This window comes from Necator americanus, chromosome V, assembly GCF_031761385.1.
Source record: "Necator americanus strain Aroian chromosome V, whole genome shotgun sequence".
Classification (NCBI taxonomy): Eukaryota; Metazoa; Nematoda; class Chromadorea; order Rhabditida; family Ancylostomatidae; genus Necator; species Necator americanus.
The window spans coordinates 20,845,240-20,865,316 of NC_087375.1; the positions used below are offsets into that span (position 1 = coordinate 20,845,240).

At 40.9% G+C, this 20,077-nt stretch overlaps 1 protein-coding gene across 2 annotated transcripts; it reads left to right on the plus strand.

Moving 5' to 3' along the window:
• Positions 1-1,676: 1,676 nt before the first annotated feature.
• On the plus strand, positions 1,677-10,280 carry RB195_014627 (uncharacterized protein; the record flags this gene model as incomplete). Of its 2 annotated transcripts, XM_064204977.1 has the most annotated exons (9): positions 3,008-3,100; positions 3,166-3,229; positions 3,297-3,427; positions 3,879-4,010; positions 4,116-4,337; positions 4,479-4,523; positions 4,607-4,764; positions 5,492-5,600; positions 10,074-10,280. In XM_064204977.1, 9 exons carry the CDS (start codon positions 3,008-3,010, stop codon positions 10,278-10,280), a joined length of 1,161 nt encoding a protein of 386 aa, XP_064060859.1. The 2 variants fall into 2 exon arrangements, with proteins under 2 accessions (XP_064060858.1, XP_064060859.1); XM_064204978.1 differs by lacking the exons at positions 3,008-3,100; positions 3,166-3,229; positions 3,297-3,427; positions 5,492-5,600; positions 10,074-10,280 and adding exons at positions 1,677-1,820; positions 4,853-4,955.
• Between the last annotated feature and the right edge of the window lie 9,797 nt (positions 10,281-20,077).

Sequence of the window (20,077 nt, forward strand, 5' to 3'; positions counted from 1 at the left end):
TGTGGGACACGGTCGAAAGCTCTCTCTCTCTAGATCAAGAAAAGCAAGATGCACATAGCGGTTCTTTTGTTGATGTTTCTCCAGGAGGATGCGGAGCACGGATAGCATCTACAGTACTGCAGTCCTTCACAAAGCCGCACGGTTGAGTGAAGCGTCGACATTCCTTCTCAGACAAACTTACAGGACACGCTCAAAAACCTTCATGATATAGCACAACAGGGATTGGATCTTCGCTTTCCGGGAGTTGAACATACTGCTCCAGATTTTCCCAAAAGCACGCCTTCTCTTCTTCACTACAGCCCACCTGTGGCGCATAAGCAGAGATGAAACGCAATTCCACTTCTCCTGCGTCTACTTTTACAGCCATTCCAATAGTCGATCCAGTGCTGTGAGGCTGTTTCTAAACGCCTCGTTCAATATGACACCAACGCCATTGCGATTCGATGTGCCGTGATAGATGAGTTTGTAGTCATCGCCTAATTCCCTTGACTTGGGCCCTTCCCAGCGAGTCTCTTGTACAGAACATACGTCAACACGGCGTTTTCGGAGATTGTCTGGCGGCTGTCTTCAGGACTTCTTCCGGTGAGCGTCCCGACGTTAAATGTTGCCAGGCGCACCGGATGTTGTTGGCGATGGCAAACTAAGTTCTTTGGCCGGACGGAGACACCCTAGCTTCTGAAGAACACATAGTAGACATTTGCAATATGACGCGACGGGAGTGTTGTCCTCGATTGGCTTGTCGCACCAGCAAGCTAGCAGCCTAGCGCCGGATTCGTCGTACTACCTCCTCACTTAGCTAGCCTGTAGCGTCGGCCCTAGGACCGGGCTACTAGCGGGACACCTTTGTGGCATGGTTGAACCCGCCGAGACGAAGACTTGCCACCATACCTGCTCGACGAGAGCCACAAGTGCGCCGCTCTGAGGCATGAGGTAGGATTTGCAGCAGTGCACTACAATTACAATACCTATTTATCTGGAGTCTATCAAGTCTATTGGATGTAAGCCGTCAAGAAAAAAGAAATCAAAGTAAATAGTATCGCTGAATGCAGCACAGTGTTAAGGAATTCTCACTGCGCATTCCCAGTTGATAGTCTTGAACCACTGCAGGTCATCAATACTTTCCATCTATTGGGGTCGATAAATTGGAACTAAACTCTACTGAAAGATCTCTACTTTGATTTACCAACGTCAATGAAGTAATTCTTTGTGCCTTGACTATGACGCTTGTTTAGATTGAGTCTCAACACCGACGATTTCAACATAAAAAGTAGGAAATAAAATAAGTTTTCGAGTTTTTTGGAATGCAATTAATTGCATTGATTGCAATAGCCTGTTAATATTCTCAAAAAAAAATCCCTACCAGACAATAGGCGATTCGGGATGCTCGTCAAGTGTGCAGCATATTTCGTAGACTGAGCAACCGCAACTATAGACATTTTTCTCAAGAAATTTTCGCTGTGAAAGACGGAAACTCCTTGAAATTCACAATTACTTTTTTAGGAGATGGAAGTTTGTAAAGGGACTACCTGTTATATCTATGGTATATTTACATTAATATTGAGTGTTGTGTTGCTTAGCGTATATATTCCCGTTCTAATTGTGAGCTCCTTTACTTTTTTTTTAATTTCTCAAGATTGAATCATCCTGAATGTTTTATATCCTTAATCTCTTAGGCCATGCAATCTACACCCTTCAAGAAATATTTTGCTTATCGTCTTCTCTCGGTGTTAGGACTTTGCGATTGTATACTGTTAATGAGCAGGTTTATTACAGCCACATCTGCAACAACGCAATATACTTTACCACTTATTCCGAACAAGGTACCTATTTAGGTTTTATTGACGTGGATGAAATCAAACGAAACATAAATAATATATTTAAAAAAATAGACGGATACCAATTAATGACTTGTTTGACCTAATCGTATTAGCCATGTTATGGCCTAACGAGATTGCACATATCTTCATCTGCATCTTGTGTGTTGTTCTTGACCATAGCTCTATCTAACCTTTTTAATATTCAACAAAGCAATGAAAAAACTGAATTTATATCCCACTAATCTATAGCTAGCCTACCGACGGCCACTTTCACCACTACGTTCCTAAAATTCCCGTTTTCGTCTAGGTGGCTTTTTTTGGTTTGAACAATAACTCAACTAACAGAGATACCTCAGGACAGGAAGGAGAAGGCGGTCTGTTCATTTCCTCGTAACACGTCGGAAGGAGCAGAGACTAATTTTTGCGGCCACTTTCGAGTGCAAGATGTTGCTGCCTTTCACTTTACATCCACCATTGCATGAGAACGACTTCCCCGTAAAGATCTTCATTGCGAAATATGTACCGAAATTAGCCGAGCAATCCCTGAGCAGCTTCTTTTCTCTGCAGTTGAGCACGTCATCATTATGTCCACTGTTGCCCAATTCTCCGATACATACACAGAGACAGCACAAAAAATCGGGTAGATAGACTGGCGCCTTCCCTTTCCTGATCGATGGGAGTCGACCACAAACATTTGGTCACCATGTCGAGTGAAGACCAGGTCATAGTATACAGGGTGCGCCATAATTATAGCGAAAATGTATGCGTGGACAATTTAACCTTCTGTTTGGACGTTCTGCTTTTTTCTGTGCTTGGAGTACATCAAAGTGTTATTTATAGATCCATCAGACGCTACAAGGTGCGCTACCTAGGTACCGAAGACAATCGCTCTGCGTCTGTGACCACTACGACCAATCTCAGAAAACTACCCGAAAAAAGTCGCAGAGACCTGACGTGGCGCACAGAACTGCCTGTATCTTCAGAAGCACTAATTGCTACTCTGGGCTAATGCTCACTTCGGAAACCGCCCTTGGATGTACTAGCAGGATGAAGCTCCCGCTCACAAGATAAGGATTGTGCAGAACTCACGCAAGGCCAACTTTCCCGACTTCATCAACTTTGACGAGTGGTCAGCCTACCTACAGATTTGAATCCGATAGACTACAGCGACTTGTCGATTTAGAAGGAGAATGCTGCTGGATACCTCACCGCTCTGTGGATTCTTTGAGGAAATCCCTCCAGAAGGCGCGGGCTTGACGCACCATACTTGCGTCGATCAGTCAGTCAGTCGATGCCTTCCCGAAGACCTCTTCGCTATAATTATGACGTACCCTTATTTTTGTTGCAGTTCCTCATCTTTGCTGTCCTCTCGGGAATGCAACAAATCATTGGTGTCCTCGAGATTTGTCAAGGTACGATCTAATGGTGCTTAGTTGATATCTGCAGAATACTGTGGATCTGTTCTTCACATGATTTCAGCGACAGCGAAATTGAACAGCAAGGATCTTGTCACTATCCCTTTTCTTGCTTCAGCAATCTCCTCAACGTTGATATACATTTGTCTGGCACTCGAACAGCACCAATTGTTGATCGATGAACGAAGTTTGCTGGTACTCTATCATAATTAGAGGGTGGGTGTGGCGCAGTCGGTTAGAGGTCCGTTGTAGCCACACGATCGAGGTTCGAAACCGCCCCAGTGCAAACCAGGCCCTCCATCCCTCCGGGGTCGATGAAGACTCCGGCAGAAGACTTGTCTGGGAGAACAAGAGAACAAAAACACTGTACTTGATTATCGGCTGGCCGCCGCAAGTCATTGTATAGGCTTACACGTGTTCCGAAACCCCAGCGATTACGAATTGCAGTATAACGCGTTGGCGCATCCCATCCCACATGACTGATGTGACAATGACTTTTATTTCTTTATCTCATCACGATTGGTAGACGAGCTCGATGAAAGATCTCGAAACTGACTTCAATAATCAGAAACCGACAGCGATTCCAAGGGATAGTAATCAAGTAAAATATCCTGTAGAAAAGAAAGGTCAGTATAATTTGTTTAAGGTGCTCGGCAGTATCAATTTTTCAACAATGGCAACACTTTTCTATGTCACTGTGGTTATTTATATAAATAGGCTGATTATTATCGTATTCCATCGGTTCTCACAGCACTTGTTTTCAAAATCGAATGAAAAGGTGAGTGATGGCATTCACAACAAACAACCTTGTAGGGACAGAAATTCTGAAACCTACTGCAACTTCAAGAATATTGCGCAACTATGATTTCATTTCTACTTTCAGCTGATCCTTGCAAGCATACTATTGTCTTTTCTAACAATTTTGGTTCTATTCCTCTTACCTGAGGTTGATAACTTCTACGATTCCCGTTACTTAATGTGGTTGGCACCTTCAAATCAGGAAACAGTCAAAGTTCTTATAACATACAAGGACACGCTAATGTTCTTTGCCGTACTGACTGGAAATATCTGCTATATTACCATTATCGCGTTTCTCCTTCTAACGGTAGGTAGGTTTTCAGTAGTAAGTATCATTGTAGAAATAGCAAAGAAACTTATAAACCTGACATTGGGTTGGTACTCTCTTAGTGGACGCAGTAATCTGCATAATTTCAAATTTTGAAAGCAACAATAAAGCGTTTTTAAGGCGAAAGATCGAAGAGCTGGATTTGACAAAGTTGTCACACTGCAGGTTGGTTTTCATATGTCTCTTGACAAGAAAAGAGAGTGTAAATCCAACAACTACACCAGCACCACTCCAGCAGTACTTTCCAGGCGTCATTTATTCTAGTTTATAATACTTCCTCCTATGCTTACTGGTCATTTATCCACGTGCGTTTATTTCACTGTGATTTAAATGCTCGATTCATAAGTGCGTTGTTCTGGGCTTTAGCAAATGGAATTAATCCATTCCTTTATCTCGTGGTGAACAGGTAACCGTGTAATTTGAAACTTATTATCCATCTGTTTTGTGTAGTTGTGTTTGTTTGAAGTACAAAAAAAAATGTGTTATTCTTGCAGACAACTCAGAGAGAGAGTGATTTCATTTCTCCAAAAAAGACGTACGGAAACTCGTACGGTTGCTGTCATCTCCCTAAAAAGAGCAAAGCATCAGAACACCTAACTGCGACCATAGAAATACGCTGTATTTGGTTCTGTCTTTTTTTTATTCTGACTATCCAGTGCAGCAATAAAAAATAGTAGGCGAAAGGTATTATTCAACACAACAGGACAGACCCAGGATTCACTCTGACTACGGTTCCAGAAAACAATAAAATGAAGTAAAAATAACAACAAATATAATGAATAAACAACAAAGATTGTAGAATATCCGTTGGAAAATAGTGCTTTTCTGAGTTAATATTGCTTCACCAGCATTTTAATATGAGTGTCTTCGTCAGAACCTGGAGCAACGCATGTTCCTAAGTACGCATTACTTCAGTAAGTTCAGCAAACCCGGAACAAAGCCACATTTCATCCCTTCGGCAATAACATACAAACACAGATGGTCATTGCTGATATATTGGCAGTATTTTCACATCAATTTTTGCGAAAAAAAAGTCGCAAATAAAGTGAAAATAAATAACATCATGACGAACAAGGATTTCTGTGAAGAGGATGCGGACTAAGCATGAATCGAGTCCAGTTGGATAGTTCTAGTTTGGAGCTGTCCTTCATACAGGGCATGAAGACAGTACACATAACGTATGCGATTAGTGATGGGATAATTGAAACGTTTAGCAAAGAGGAAAGACCGATAGACAGTAAGGTGAGCACTGGATATTCATTAAACATATTCATTTCACTAATGCATGCCTTCTACTACAGTCAGGTCAGAACAACTTGACTTATTATGTTTCTGATGCGAGATCTCGCTAGCTTTGATTCGGGCTGGGGTTGTGGCCGAGCGAAAGCCCTACTGCGTCGCTTGAAAAACATTTGGTCAGGTAAATCCACTACATATGGGGTCGTACAGTAAATACAGAAAGCAGAAGTGTGCGGTTTTTTCTGTTTCACTTCTGTTTTCTGTATTTTAAGATTGAATGAACAGAAAGAAGAGAAACTTGTTCCTTTAACAAGTCTATAATAATCGATAAAACTCAAATCAGATGAGTCAGTCATCACTCATAATTTTAGCTTAAGCAAAAACGAAGTCACTTAACAAACTCAAAAAGCTGTAATTATTCATTTGGTATACTCAACGTTAGCAAGCCATAGATGAGGCACCAAGAGGTTACCACAGTTCATAACCCAACTGCGCTGGTCTACTTTGCCGGTAAAAAAGCTTAGATTGATTCACCGTGGAAATGAACATAGATGAAGGCAACATGCCGTGAATCTGACTTGGTGAGGGAACCCGGGGAAAAGCTAGAGGTGGCCGTGGATTGAGAGGTCCGAGGTGGCTCAACTCATCTCTCCCTATCATCCACTAAAAAACGGTTTTTACGACGGTTTCAATTGCAACGCACCACCCTTGTGCACGCACCGTATCCACGTGCGAGCGGTCGAAGATTAATCAGTTCTCTTCACCAACCTATGAAGCGGTTACCACCCCGCTTTTTACTACGATCAGGTAGAGGTGAACGAAACCACGCCAGATCCCACAATCTAGAACCGCATCTCTATAGTAGGATCAAAACGACACGAAGCAAGTACGCGATTGCGTACGCGGCTTCTCTCTTCGGCGCTTCGGTGGAGGGTGGGCTAGGAGCGTGGTGAAACCCTTGCTGGGATCACTCATCGTTGCAGCTTGCGACGGTCCTTCCTCGGTTCCAACTGGTGCCTCCACTGCGCCATTTCGAGTGCGTACGCAAATGCACCGCAACTACACTCGTGATTCATGTCGTTTTGGCACGACTGTAAGATGCACTCCGCTTTCTCTGTTACTGTTTTCCATTTTCCCCTTTTTTTCTACTCTTCAATTTATAGGACTGTAAATTAGAACCTAACTTCATTATCCAAAACGTGTCAAAAGGGTAGAAAGTTCTAGAAATCTGGATATCCTCCGATCGTAAATATCACAAAGTAAATTGATTCTGCTGAAGATCATTACCACAAAATGACACGTTTATTTCTCCGAAGGTCTCCGTAATGGAAGACATGGGCAAAAGTAGTTCACGAGACAACTCATGGTTCACTGGTTAATTTCTAACTAATTATGCTACGACATGATCAATGCTACGAAATCGCTGCGTCCCGGTTTTTCTTGCAATCGACAATGTGGCAGGTACGTGCGAATTGCGCCTTGTTGCGTCCCACATGTGTTTCCTGGCTTTTTTGACTTGAGCGCGCTAACTAGATGGCCTCCTATGCAAATGTCAACCAGACTTCACAAAGGCGCCGGCGACAACTCTCGGCCATCTTCAACGAATGCAGACCTCTTCCATTCGTTTTTTTATGCTCTGCTTTTTATTACCGTACTTCACTGCGTTCTATTATTTATAAATCATCTGCTTGTTGATTAGTCTGCGAACGGGCTGCACATCCACATTTCATCTCTGCTCTGGTCGCCTATCGGTCGCCTTTGTTTCAGTTGGATTGCTTTTTTCTATGCTTTTTCCTGGGTTTTTCCTTTGCTTTGTTTTATCATCGGTAAATGTTGCAATACACTCACTCTCCGCCAGTGTACCCAACTGTCTCCCTCCATTAATAAATGCTCACGCTACCTAGCAATTACCTTGTGCAAAATGAAAATAAGATTATGGATTATTCTTGTCTCACCTACTTAAACTTCTGACTTTTCTAGTGGAAGTTAGCTAGGAGTTGGGAAGTCCGTTAAGCGCAAGTTAAAAATCACATTTTTATGTTGCACTAGTTTATTTAGCTATTCTTTAGAATAATCACCATCACTTTTGCTTTTTTCAAGCGTCTTCAAGTAAAAAAAAATAATTTCCAACGAAAAAAATCGTGTCATACACTTTTCTGCTGGACCTGCGGAAGTGTAAGACGACGAAATGCAAAGGAATGCCTCCTACTCAATTTTCATAGATCTCAACAGAATCAGATAGGAGGCTAATTCGATTAATCAAAGTGGTAGAAGTGTCACACTGGTGTTTCAATGTCTCCAAACTTGTTTGTAGTCAGAGAACCCGTATTAATCCCTGGAAGCATCTCTCACGGGCTGACGCTGTGTAGTCTTGACGGCGCAGTCAGATGTTCATGGATGAAATGGTCCAAACTGTGTTCTCGATTTTCAGCAAATTCTTTTCTGCACATTTCCCTGGAAGACTCCTAAAGATCCACGAAAGTGGTCGCTGCTGTTTCAACATTTTATTGTTGCCCTTAGCGAACTCATTTATTTTATAGCTGCGACAACGATAGCGGCTTTCGACTAATGTATATACCTTCCCACATCCTCACTTTTCGAACGTCCGAGAATCATTCAATGAATCTTGTATATTTTATATCATCTATATATCACATGTGTTTATACTTACATTTATATTTATATCTACTTTATTTACTTTTTGGACACGTACCAAATTCTTCTATTTATTTACTTCTTTTCAGGATTTAGCTTTGGAGGTCTTACTCTGAATTTTCGGCGAACGGCTATTTTTATTCCACGCCTCCATTTATTAATGTGATTAGGACGGGTATTAAAAATTATTCTCAATGTCCTTTATTTATTCTTGGAATAGTATGGGGCCTTTCCCATTTTTTTCCTTTGGTATTTTTTATGAATCTACGAAATCGACTTTGCAACTCATTTTTCTGACAACAAGTAGGTCTAAAATAAGTATAATAATGAATTTGATAGCTCATAACTTTCAAGGATTTTTTCTATGATCAAGAAAGCAATAAGCTCTCTTGCCCCGAACTCGGACGCTCAGATTTCCCACTCTCTGTTTCGGATATCATTCCAGAAAAAACTTCGATATCCTTTTTAGTTGCTATTTTTGTTTCTAAAAATCCCCGCTCGAAGTTTTTTACACATTACTCCTAAATACCTCAAAAGAAAAAAAAACGAAAGTAACTGTCTTCCTGGAAAAAACTCTTGAAATCTTCAAATTTGGCTCGTCTTTTGAAACTATCTAGTTCGTTCTTTCCTACTTGTCCAAATAGAAATGGTCGTGAGACTGAAATAGTTGAATAAATAAAATTTGTGAATTGTTCCCTCTACAGTAGTAGAGTTATCGTGCTCCAGCTATAGTTGGTACATTGGCACGACATTATATTATGGCACTTCCCGATGTCATGCACATTTTCACTTGTCAAATTCGCAATTTACATAACTCCTTGTGACAGCGAACTTCATTGCTGGATGACCTAATCTTCCATGTGCATAGTCGTGTTGACCGTCTATTGTCTGCGTCCCTCCGTTTTATGTTCTATCTTCTCCCCTTCGTTCCTAATTTACTTTTTTTACATCGAAACGTCCTTGTAACGTTGGGACGACCACGAAACGTGTCCGTAATTATTTCGATTCGATAACTGTATTCCGGCAACCTTACTTGATCATGCCTGAAAAATCGATACTTGATAGTTATTTTCCATTTAGATCAATTTGTTGCTTGCCATGGCTAGAGAACGAGGTTGTAGGTTTTGAAAAGCTGAAAACTGTTAACTAGCTGTTTTTTGACCACTCAACTCCAAGCGGTTGTTTTTTTGTTGAAAAAGGTAGGTTATACAATTAATTTACGGATTCTGATCCATGTACACATCGCTACTTTTCTAGCCATTTTCTGTTTTTGCCTAGATTACTTGAACAGTTTAGTCTCCGGGAAGTACATTACTCAACTCTCTTAAAGGCATCACCCCACGAATCCGGAGTGGTACGGGTTTCAGGCGGGTAATGCCCATACGAGGTCTTAGATTGTGGGGGATTCCGTTCATGAGTGAGGGTGATTCCGTTCATCTCTCTGTATCAGTGTAAACGGGCGACCCCGGAACGCTGTTTCTTACGAAGGGTTCTGTTGCAATGCGTCGAAAACCCATTCGGACGAATTGCAGGCGGGGCGGGGGGCAATGGTTGCGCACTGAAACAGTAGTCGTCGTAAGGAACAGCGCTCGGGGTCCTCCGTTTACACTGATGCAGGGAGAGGTGAAAGGAATCACCCTCTTTCCCACGACCCTGCACGACCCTATCTCTCTACTCTCTACGACCCTGCAAAGGTATTTTCCCGCTGAAACCCGTACCACCCCAGTGTACGGGTTTCAGCGGGAAAAATTAGTGGGGTGACGCCTTTAAGTTTTTTTTTTTCAGATTTTTGGATTGTTTAAAACCTGTTAAAATTTGAAGTGTTCAATAGAGAAGTGGCTTATCGATATCAACAATCAACAAGCACTGTCATTCCATAGAATTGAGCAACGCTACTCGAAATGCTGTCAGTTCCCATCAGCTATTTACGGACCCATTCTAACTTACTCATACAGCCTGAACGTCCGGCTAACGCCAAACATCAAGCTTCTTCTGGAGCACGCTTCGTGCGCCTTCACTGATCAGTAGAAATTCAATGTAGTGTCATTTTTCGTAAAATAAACTCTTATTTTCTGAAGACTCTTGCCTCGTTTTCTTTTTTAAATTTAAGTCATGAAATGACGATTAACTGAAGTGATGATTTCTTGGAGTTGGTTTCTTGGAGTCTTGGTTCTCATCCTGAAGGCGTCAGTGCTATATTCGGAGAGTATTCAAATTTGTTTTTGCACCTACATATAGTCGGATCAAAACGACATGAAGTACGGTGTACTCACACGAGCGGTCGCGCTGCAACAACGGGGTTTAAACGCTCCCAGACTGCCTGCGAGCGGTTCGCTTAGCAGTTTGCCAAGTTTTGGTACGTGTAGTCATCCGGATCGATGCTGGCCGCAACTTTTTGTTTGTTCTTATTCTTTTTGTTTTTTTTTGTAATTCTTTCTTCCTGTATTTCCTTTTGTTATATAGATTTATAGTTTATCTGCTTTTGAAATTTTGTTCAGTACTGGCACATAAATTGGATCCGTCTCACCCGATTTTACCGCTTTACGATGCCGGCGCACCTGTTCGACGCCATGGGACCCGTCCACCCCATTTTACCGCTTTGCGGCGCCGATAAACCAATTCGACGCTTTCTCCTGGGATTTCGCTACACGTACATACACATACACAAACACACGCGACAGAATAAGCCCGTTATTCTATAGCATGATGGTTATGAGTTTTTTATTTATTTCTACGACAGTTATTATAATCACGGAAAAGTGAGGACAAAGAAGTAGAACGTATATTGCTAAATGACAGCGTCCATTGAGGAGAGATTTATGCTTCCATGTGGCCATAAAGCACAATGCTGAAGGATTTTCTTCGTGGAATACGTGGATCTAAGAGGAACTCATATAAAAGCTTATAACTGAGTGGTTTTACCTATGCGTAACCATTAATACAAGTACTATTTTGAAGAGGAGGATAATCTGACGAATACTCTCCCTTAGCTTGTCATCGCCTAAGTTTACTTGATTCCGCTAATTTTCTTATGAATTTAAATATTACGAATTTAAAACGCCCCTAATCAGTACCTCAGCAATCTTTTTAAAGCTCCTTATTGACATTTTTGTTTATTTTGTTCCCTCCTGAATAACAGATCTCGCTGTTTTCGACCGTCCTCTTGTGTTCACCGTGCCAAATTATCTCTTCACCGGTGGCGAACAGCTAAATAGCTGCTGAATGACACATGTCATCTTCAGCAATTGTTCATTCCGGTCATTTGAGTTGATGTTCATTATTCTGTCATTAGGTCATGTATCCTGACAGCAGATTTTGCAGGTGAAGGAAATTTCAAATAAATTTCAATTTGGGTGTAATTCGCAGCTTGTGGCCAATGAAGGAGGCATCGATGCCAGAATGACCGAATCATCAAGAATGAAACGTGGTTGATTCCTTTCTAAAAGTTTATTGGATCCACTTCCCAGTTTCTTTGATTTTCTCTAGCCTTAAATTAGTTCGATCTTCTCGAACTTTTCAATTCGTTATTCCAGAAAAATGACTAAAGAACCTTCAGAACTAAATCTGATAATCTCCTCGAAGGCACCATATCACAGAATTGACGGAAAAGATAGGGTTTGGAGTATGGACTTTGAATATGAGTGTGATCACGCTCAGTTCCTTAATTGTGCTGAAAAACGGCGTGAGAAACGGAAGATTGCTCCTACAAGGCACGCTAGAACGTGCTGGTTCCCACAACAGTCTATACAATGGTTTTACTTCGCGTGTACAAGGCGGCGCATTCTAACACATCTTATTGGAACAAGCGGTCACTTAGGCCGCTCCCTACGCCTTTTTTCTGGACGATTAGAGAAAATGAGCGTGATCGCACTCATACTCGGAATCTATACCCAGAACTCCATTGCGTCCTGAAGGGATCCCAAAATCCCAGTCTTGTGGTAGGCTACCCTTAACAGAAGAAGTTTCCGTTGCGTCCTCATCTGCCGGGATGTAACTGAAAGAAAAATCTGAATTAATAATCATGATATACATTAACGGGCTTGTTCTGTCACGTGTGTGTGTGTCAGTCACGAAATTCGAAAAGGGGGATGCGACCGGTCCACCAGCGTCGAGTTGTTGCATCGACTCCAAAAGCTATAAAATGCGGTGCGACGGGTCCAGGTATCCATAAAATGGGGTGGGACAGGTCGCACGGCGTGGGGTTGGTGCACTCGCACCAGATAGCTATAATATAGGATGCGACGGGCCCCACGGCGTCGGGTTGGTGCACCGGAGTCGTAAAGCTATAAAATGCGGTAAGGTGGGTCCCATGGCGTCGAATTCCTGTGTCGTAGTGTAGAAATATCGCGCAATAACATAGTGTGCATGTCGCAAAAGGTAAATGGGACGTTGCAAACGTTTCATAGTCGTATCCACTTTTCGCGTTGGCTTTCATCTCGACTCCTCCGTTCCTCAGAAAGTGGAAACATGCGTGCAAATGGCTGCTTAAATATTAGCAAGCTATTATATTTATATGATCTGGCGTGGAACGCCATCTTTATCAGATGATGATGCCGTTGACGTCATTTCATGCTAAAACATTATTCTGCGATAACTGTTAGGGAGAAACAAGAGGAAAACCCATACTTCGAGTAATACTTTCAAATCGTGTATACATTATGTTGGGAACGAAGGAGTGTTTGAAGCCAAAGTTTGAATATTCTCCAAGTGTAGAACTGACGCGTTTAGAAAGAAAACTATGAAACCTTTCGCCTTTATTTATAACAAAAAAGAGAAAGAAAGCGTTGTTAGAACAACATAAATTAATTAAACTTATTCCATAGAATAAAAAAGTACTATTAATTTTCATTGGTCAGTGAAGGGGAGCGAAGCGAACACCACAGAAAGTCTGAAGTCCGGCTTTAGCCGGGCGTTCAGACTGGTAATAATAATGATACTACTACTACTACTACTACTAGTAATAATAGTAATAATAATAATAATAACAAACAATAATAATAATAATAAACAATAATAATAATAATAAACAATAATAATAATAAACAATAATAATAATAATAATAATAATAATAATAAACAATAATAATAAACAATAATAATAAGTAATAATAGATCATAAATAATAATAAATATTATTATTATTTGTGATTTATTATTATTTATTACTACTATCATAATCATAGTGCCATGACTATGTTAAAATGAAATTTGGTTATTTTTCTTGTGATCGGTAGCAACCGAGTGCCAAATGGTGTTGTGGATCAACTGATATACTAAATTGCACATGTAAACTGTAGTTGTTTGGGGTTGTCGCTTGCTCTTTCGGTAAAAATCTGAAGTTAACACGAGATCAGAATTCGAGCTGCATGTGTTTAATTTCATTAAATCTGCGGAGAAAGTAAGCCTAGAGGTAATTATCTGGAACTGACACAATGGCATTGACCTTACATGTGATAGTCGGAGCCGGTGCTCCGGTCTCTCACTTTAGGATGGTTGGCGAAGTGTCCCCCTTCACCTAATCTGTCCAGTTACCGCGAGGAAAACAAGAACGAGCAGAAGAGAGAGTAATGAAATGTTGAAAGATTTAATGCAGTAATGCAAAATAAGAAAGGAATGCTTCGAAGAAGTCATCAAGCAACAGAGCAAAGATGTGCAGTTAGAGCGTTCTCGTCACTGCATGCAAAAATTCGCGGAATTAAACAGCTAATATATCCGTGCAGGAGAGAAACTGGCGGGGAGTGAGGGGTTCCTGGAAATATGCCACTACGTAATGAATTAGACAGTTCCCAACACATCCAACATCCTTTCGTTTCCGATGAAAAATTGGGCTTTAATTTGGGCATGAGAAATTGAATGCTTTCAGTTTCGAGCCCACAACTTTGTGGCAAGAGAGGCTGACTAGAACGGAGAGTACAAGGAAATGATAATCAATCCGTTTGGGATGCGCCCCGACGTTCACTTCAATTCAGGATCGTTTGAGGTTTACGAACCTGTATCAGGCCTATACAATGACTTGCGGTGGCTAGCCGATGTGTCAAGTCAGTGCTTTTATCCTCCCAGACAAGTCTGTTACCAATTTATCGACCCCGAAGGGATGAAGGGCTTGGTGAGCACCAGAGCGGATTCGAAACTCCGATCGATCGTGCAGGAGGCGTAACCTCTAAAAGCTACACTTCACCCGCGCCAAGATTTCGATAGCTGATTGAATTACCTTTAGTTGTGTTGTATAATATTGTCTGACGTTTCAATCTGACGACTAAGGGGAGAAATGAACTTGAAAGTGCAGACTCGAGAATTACTAATTTTTTGCTTCTTTTTCTATGATTTCGCAACGAACAGACGAGTACTCTATACCAAAGAATCTTCAGTTCACGCTCTATCAGAAAATATGCAACATGTTGGGAAAGCCCTTCTTCCCAATAAAGATGAAGGAGGGTGAAGCACGCCCAGTTGTAAATTCTCCTGTTAGATAGTTAGAGACAACGCTGAAAGAGTAACGGGGTAGACCACGCGAACGATGGCGTGGTTCCCTTCTTCCTGAAAAGGTAAGGAACCCACTTTTACAGACCAACTATTGTATAGAATGAAGAATTCTAAGGCAAATATTTAGTTTCCCGCTACTGATAGGTTCCCATTCAAGCAAGCTATTCAGAAAAAAAACGTATTTTTTCACTTAAAAGACGATTTTTTTTTAAACTTGGGACGCATTTTCACCTTCCAATAAGACATCCTCTGCATTGAGTGAAGAAACTTAAGGCAGTTATGTACCTTTCACTGTATTGTTTGGTTTTCGAAGAACTGAGTTCTTTATGACAACACTTCTTGAAGGTGATATTAAAAGCAGTGAATTTCTGCAACTTAAAACATCTTTTAGTTTAGTTTTTCGGGGAACACTAGAAAATCTCATCTTTCTCACGCTATTCTGTATTTAATCCGCGTACTTCGAAGTGGATTTTGTAATATCTGGAGTAGTAATGTAAGCGCAAGTGCTCCTCGTGATAGCTCGTCACGCCGCACTTCTCTGGAAACTCCACTAGCAACTTATATAACACATAAGTTTGATTCATAATTTCTGTGTATGTATATACAATGATGTATGTAAGTGCTCATTCTAGCTTGTAGTCGCTCGCCCTCAACGTTGCTCACTCATCTTCCTCTTCCTTCATCCCCGTAATTGTTCAGTCTTCTTCACACTTGCTCATTTTGAAAGATTTAAGAGAAAATGTATGTTTTGTTGTTGCTGTTGTTGTTCTTTGCCGAATGATTGCCGAATGAATGGACCTCTGTCAAAAAAGACTTCTATTCTGGCAACTTTTAGTTAACAAAACCTCACTCCCCCTTACTTATATCGCAGCTTACGAACTCTGTTTGTTTTGTTGTTTTGTGTTATTGCTTTTTATGTTTTTTAGCAAATGTCCAAGTGTGTCGAAGAAACCTTTCTTGGTTGTTCCTGTCCTTCACTACCTTGATCGACGCAGACAAACTATTTTTTCCTTTGAGTGATATTCAAACGTGACAATTCTCTACAATGTTAAATGATATCGACAGAAGTATTGATACATGCTGCGGTTAACGACTCTCTTCACTTTGGACTCTCCATGATGGGGTAGGACCCCATACACCTTTGAGGGGTACGGTCCCAGCCTATGGTATTCACTCTAAAAAGAGGACCGTTTGATCATCTATGCAATGCCTAATTCTGAATCGAGAGGTAGGATTTCTTCCTTAAAGATCCCTGTGCTTATGTTTACTCGGATAACTGCTGCGTGAGTTCGTTTGGAACAAGAGTGTGCAGGGACAGAAAAGACAAGGGAAGCTGTGAACGCGCAGTCTCGTGAGTAAACGTAAAGGGCTGATTCAGCAAACGTCTATGTGCATCACCTAAAATCTTAGGGAAATCCTCTAACCTGAAAAGAACATGAAGTCTTGCAACACCATCCATCCACTGTTGCTTTCCTATAATAGGAAATAATAGGAAATATAATATTTAAAAAAAAAACGATGGGTCTGCAGTCTTAGGCTAAAATAAGCAGACGAATCTATCTAAATCTATTATAGTTTAGCTTTCTAGTGAAGAATTCTGAGATTTTGAAAGCAGACTCATTTGGAGTCAAACGCTCCTTTTGAAAATGTGTTGTTTATCTCTGTTATTTCATCTACGTTTATCTCTTTCATGCTATTCACTTCCATGATCCACCTGTGTGGCTTCACGGACTTCACACTGACTTGCACTGATGGTACCTTCGTTCCACTGGACGTCTTTAAACTTTCGTTTCCAGCATATTTTTCTCTGGATATTTTGCTTACGTGTCATTCCGACCAGTGTCGCAAGAAGGAGCCCTTCAGTTAGAATTATACATACCATCACTTCATCCGCATTTCCGTCGGGCAACGTGTTATAAAATATTGTAAATGTTTACGAGGTTGTGCGGCGAAGTTTTCTCATCGTTTCCGTAGTGAAACCGTCATGACCGACAATTATTCAGAAAGAAGCATAGGTCGAGGATGGTGACACCATGAATGTCCTAACTACTTGCTTATCTATTTCTCCTCAGATCATCTGACTTTCGTCAACGTCGATCTGTCTCCTACTCTTCGCATTTCGATGTCGTCCAATTCTCGCACCCCATTCAACTGTGTGCGCTCAGTGTGTCTTTTGCGAATGTAAACGACGCAATTTATGAGATCGCCGCCCAAAACATTTCTCGGACAATCACCCATTGCACTCGCACTACATCCATCACACCTGTTACGTGGTTTGGTCCGTGTAGCTATTCAAAAACCGTGTTTCCGCTTGCGCTCTCGTATTGTGCGAGTAAAATTCGAACTTTCTCTTCTTCTCTCTACTTCTTGCGTTGTGTTTGAGAGACAGTTACTGTATCGTACTGTATTCACTATCAACACCTTCAAATACCACTGACAAATCTTTGGTGTCCACGATTCAACAGAGAACTGTCAAAATTATTGGGTGCAGTCCCAATGAATGACCACGGACTTCGAATATCAAGGACAACCAGCTCTCATTCAACCATCAGTGAACGTTTGAAGAGCACAAATTTCCCTATCCCACTGATAAATACCGTAATCCTGATCAGCTGTCCGTAACAGAATGTGCTGTCCTTTTCAAGGGCAATTAGTCTCTCTGGAAAAGAAGTCATGTACATGTGAATCCGAGCACAAATTTCAAATAAACATTGGTTCACCGTCTTCGTCCTTTTCATCAAAGAAAAAATGTGTGTTTTTGTCATGAATTGCAGAAGAAAGAAAGGTAGCAAAAATGACACCAATGGCAAACATCTATAACTTTCATTCAGATAATATGATCAGCCACCAATTTACTTCTTTCCTCGCAAATTTATGTTCGCAGCTTGTTAGTCTCCAGATATGAAATGCACCTGTAACTGGTTTTCCACAGGTTGTCATCTTAGCACTATTTTTTGACTACCTGATCCCGTTATTGGGCATGGCTGACTTGGGGTGTCTTTCTCGACTTCTAGGACGGCTGTACAACAATTGTGCATTCGTTTTTTTGTGACATTTTCCTTCAAAACTTTCACAAACTGAATGAATTCTTTTGACAATTACGTCTGTATTCGCCTACCTTTACTTTTTCAATACTCTTGAAAAAACTGAAACAAAAGATTAAATAAATTTTTTCTTGGTACAATTATATTTTCAATCCGTATTCAAGTACCAAAATCAAGAGGTTTATACCAGCTTATAGCATTTTACTATTTGGAATGTTAGGGTTTGATACAGAAAAGTTACAAAAAATATGAATGAAGTAATTTTTATATTGCGTCAATAATGCAGGACCGGCGTCAAGAGTGTCATCTTTCTCCGCTTTTTTAAAATCCACTTTTTTATATTTTGTTTTTGTAATTCACGCTTCACCCCAGTCCCTTTTCATTTTTCTATGGATAAAAACTATCCTTCTAATTCCTGTCTTTTGAACATGTCCCAAATGACATGAGAATTTTTCTTCTGAGATACAGTTTGTGATTGCTACCCAAATCTTTTCAGTCAACTGTGAGCGTTTTTGCAGTTAATGTTTTTCAAAATTCTTATCTTTACTAATATTTTCTCCCCGCTAGTGTTGTGAGATTATTTCTGAAAGTTGAGCACTAAAATTTAAAAAACAATAAATGCGCCGCTTGAATTTCTACATAGTCCTGGGAAAAACACATGTGAATCTAATTCAATGGACTCTTCTGCATGTTTGACGCGACGTGCTTCCGCGCGATTTGGCGGTTTCTGAACATAACTGTTCGAGTCAACTAATTTGTTTGTTTAGACATTTCTTTCCTATTCCCTGAACGCTGCGAGTCTGCGATTTTGTGAAGGATTTGCAGGAAAAATACCAACTTTCCACAACATACAGCTCACCAATGTCTTCAATCCAGATCAGAGAGTGAAGAATTGTTGTATTGTGCGAGCCACTGTCGCTCTCAGCGGTTTGAAGAAACAACATTTTGTTGGATCTAAAACTTCCTAGATCATCTAATTTCTACTTTTTTTCGGCCATTCTTGTTACAAAGTACAAACGATAGAACCGATTTGATATGTAAACTTAATGATCTTTTTACGATTAATTTCTCACGGTTCTGACTTCGCCAACAGATGACCTAAAAATACTGAACGCACGAATAGAACTGATTTTTCATTGGCGGAATCTTAAGTCGTTCCTTTCTCACCATTATTTTTCATCATAGAGTATTGATGTTCACACAACCAACTTCCCAAGCAGGGATGCTCAGACTTCTCACAGCAACAGTGTTCCAGCATGCGAAACACAAAAACTCGTCCATGGCTATTGTTTGAGTTATCCCAGTGTTTTGGTCCGGCTGAGCACCCGGGCATTGTCTTTTCAACGGACAAGAACACGTCGTGCGATGTGCAGCTGGTCGAATCAGCTGTACGCAACTCGTTCGCGGCACTCTGCGCATCCGCTTGCAGCTGGCACACGCCATCTACCGTAATCCGGTTTCAAAGGGTTAACAGCACTTTTAGTCCGTGAATAAACAACGACCACTATCTACCAATATCTCTACAGACTAGGGGATCAGGAGTTTCCAAACATTTTGCTGCTCATGCTGTGGAGATGAGCGTTGGCGTAATCGCACCAGCACTTCTTCAGCGCATTCCCTCTACATCGCTCGCTGATTGTCATTGCTGTCACCATTTTTCATTCTGTCATGTCATCTGTCACTTACAGTGATTTATGCGAGATGTCCTTGCGCGTTGCATGTTGCGCATCCGATTGCGAAGGATGAAATTTGAAAATCTATTCACATTTACTGGTTTAGTGCAGTACATCTGAGAGCAAAATTCCAAACATTTTCCGTGATGTTGGAGGAGAAATGGTAATCAAACATAACTTCTCTCTGTTGTACTTCTACTTCGGGTACAAATTAAGCAGGAAGAAAAAAAATTTCTTCCAAATTATCAGAGTGTTCAAGTCATTCTGGCAACACCGAAGTTACCTTTGTTTCATCACTTTGAGTAAAAAGTATAATATCTGGTAATGATATTAAATGAATTGATTACGGATGTAATCACAATTTCCCACCCGCTCTTTCTCGGTGTAATTTCGCTGTCTTCCTTCGTGGTCACTTTATTCTTCCACTCTCATATCAGTTCTTCCCTGGTTCCTATGTAAGAGTACTGTGTCTTACTGTAGCGAAGATTGACAAGTAACACCGGATCTGCTGAGGCAATTCGATGACAATCCTTGCCCAGTTGTAGAGGTGTCAATTAGCCATCAGATCGCGGATAACGTCAAATATACACGTCAGATATGCTTGATGTTCCCGACTCTTGTACCG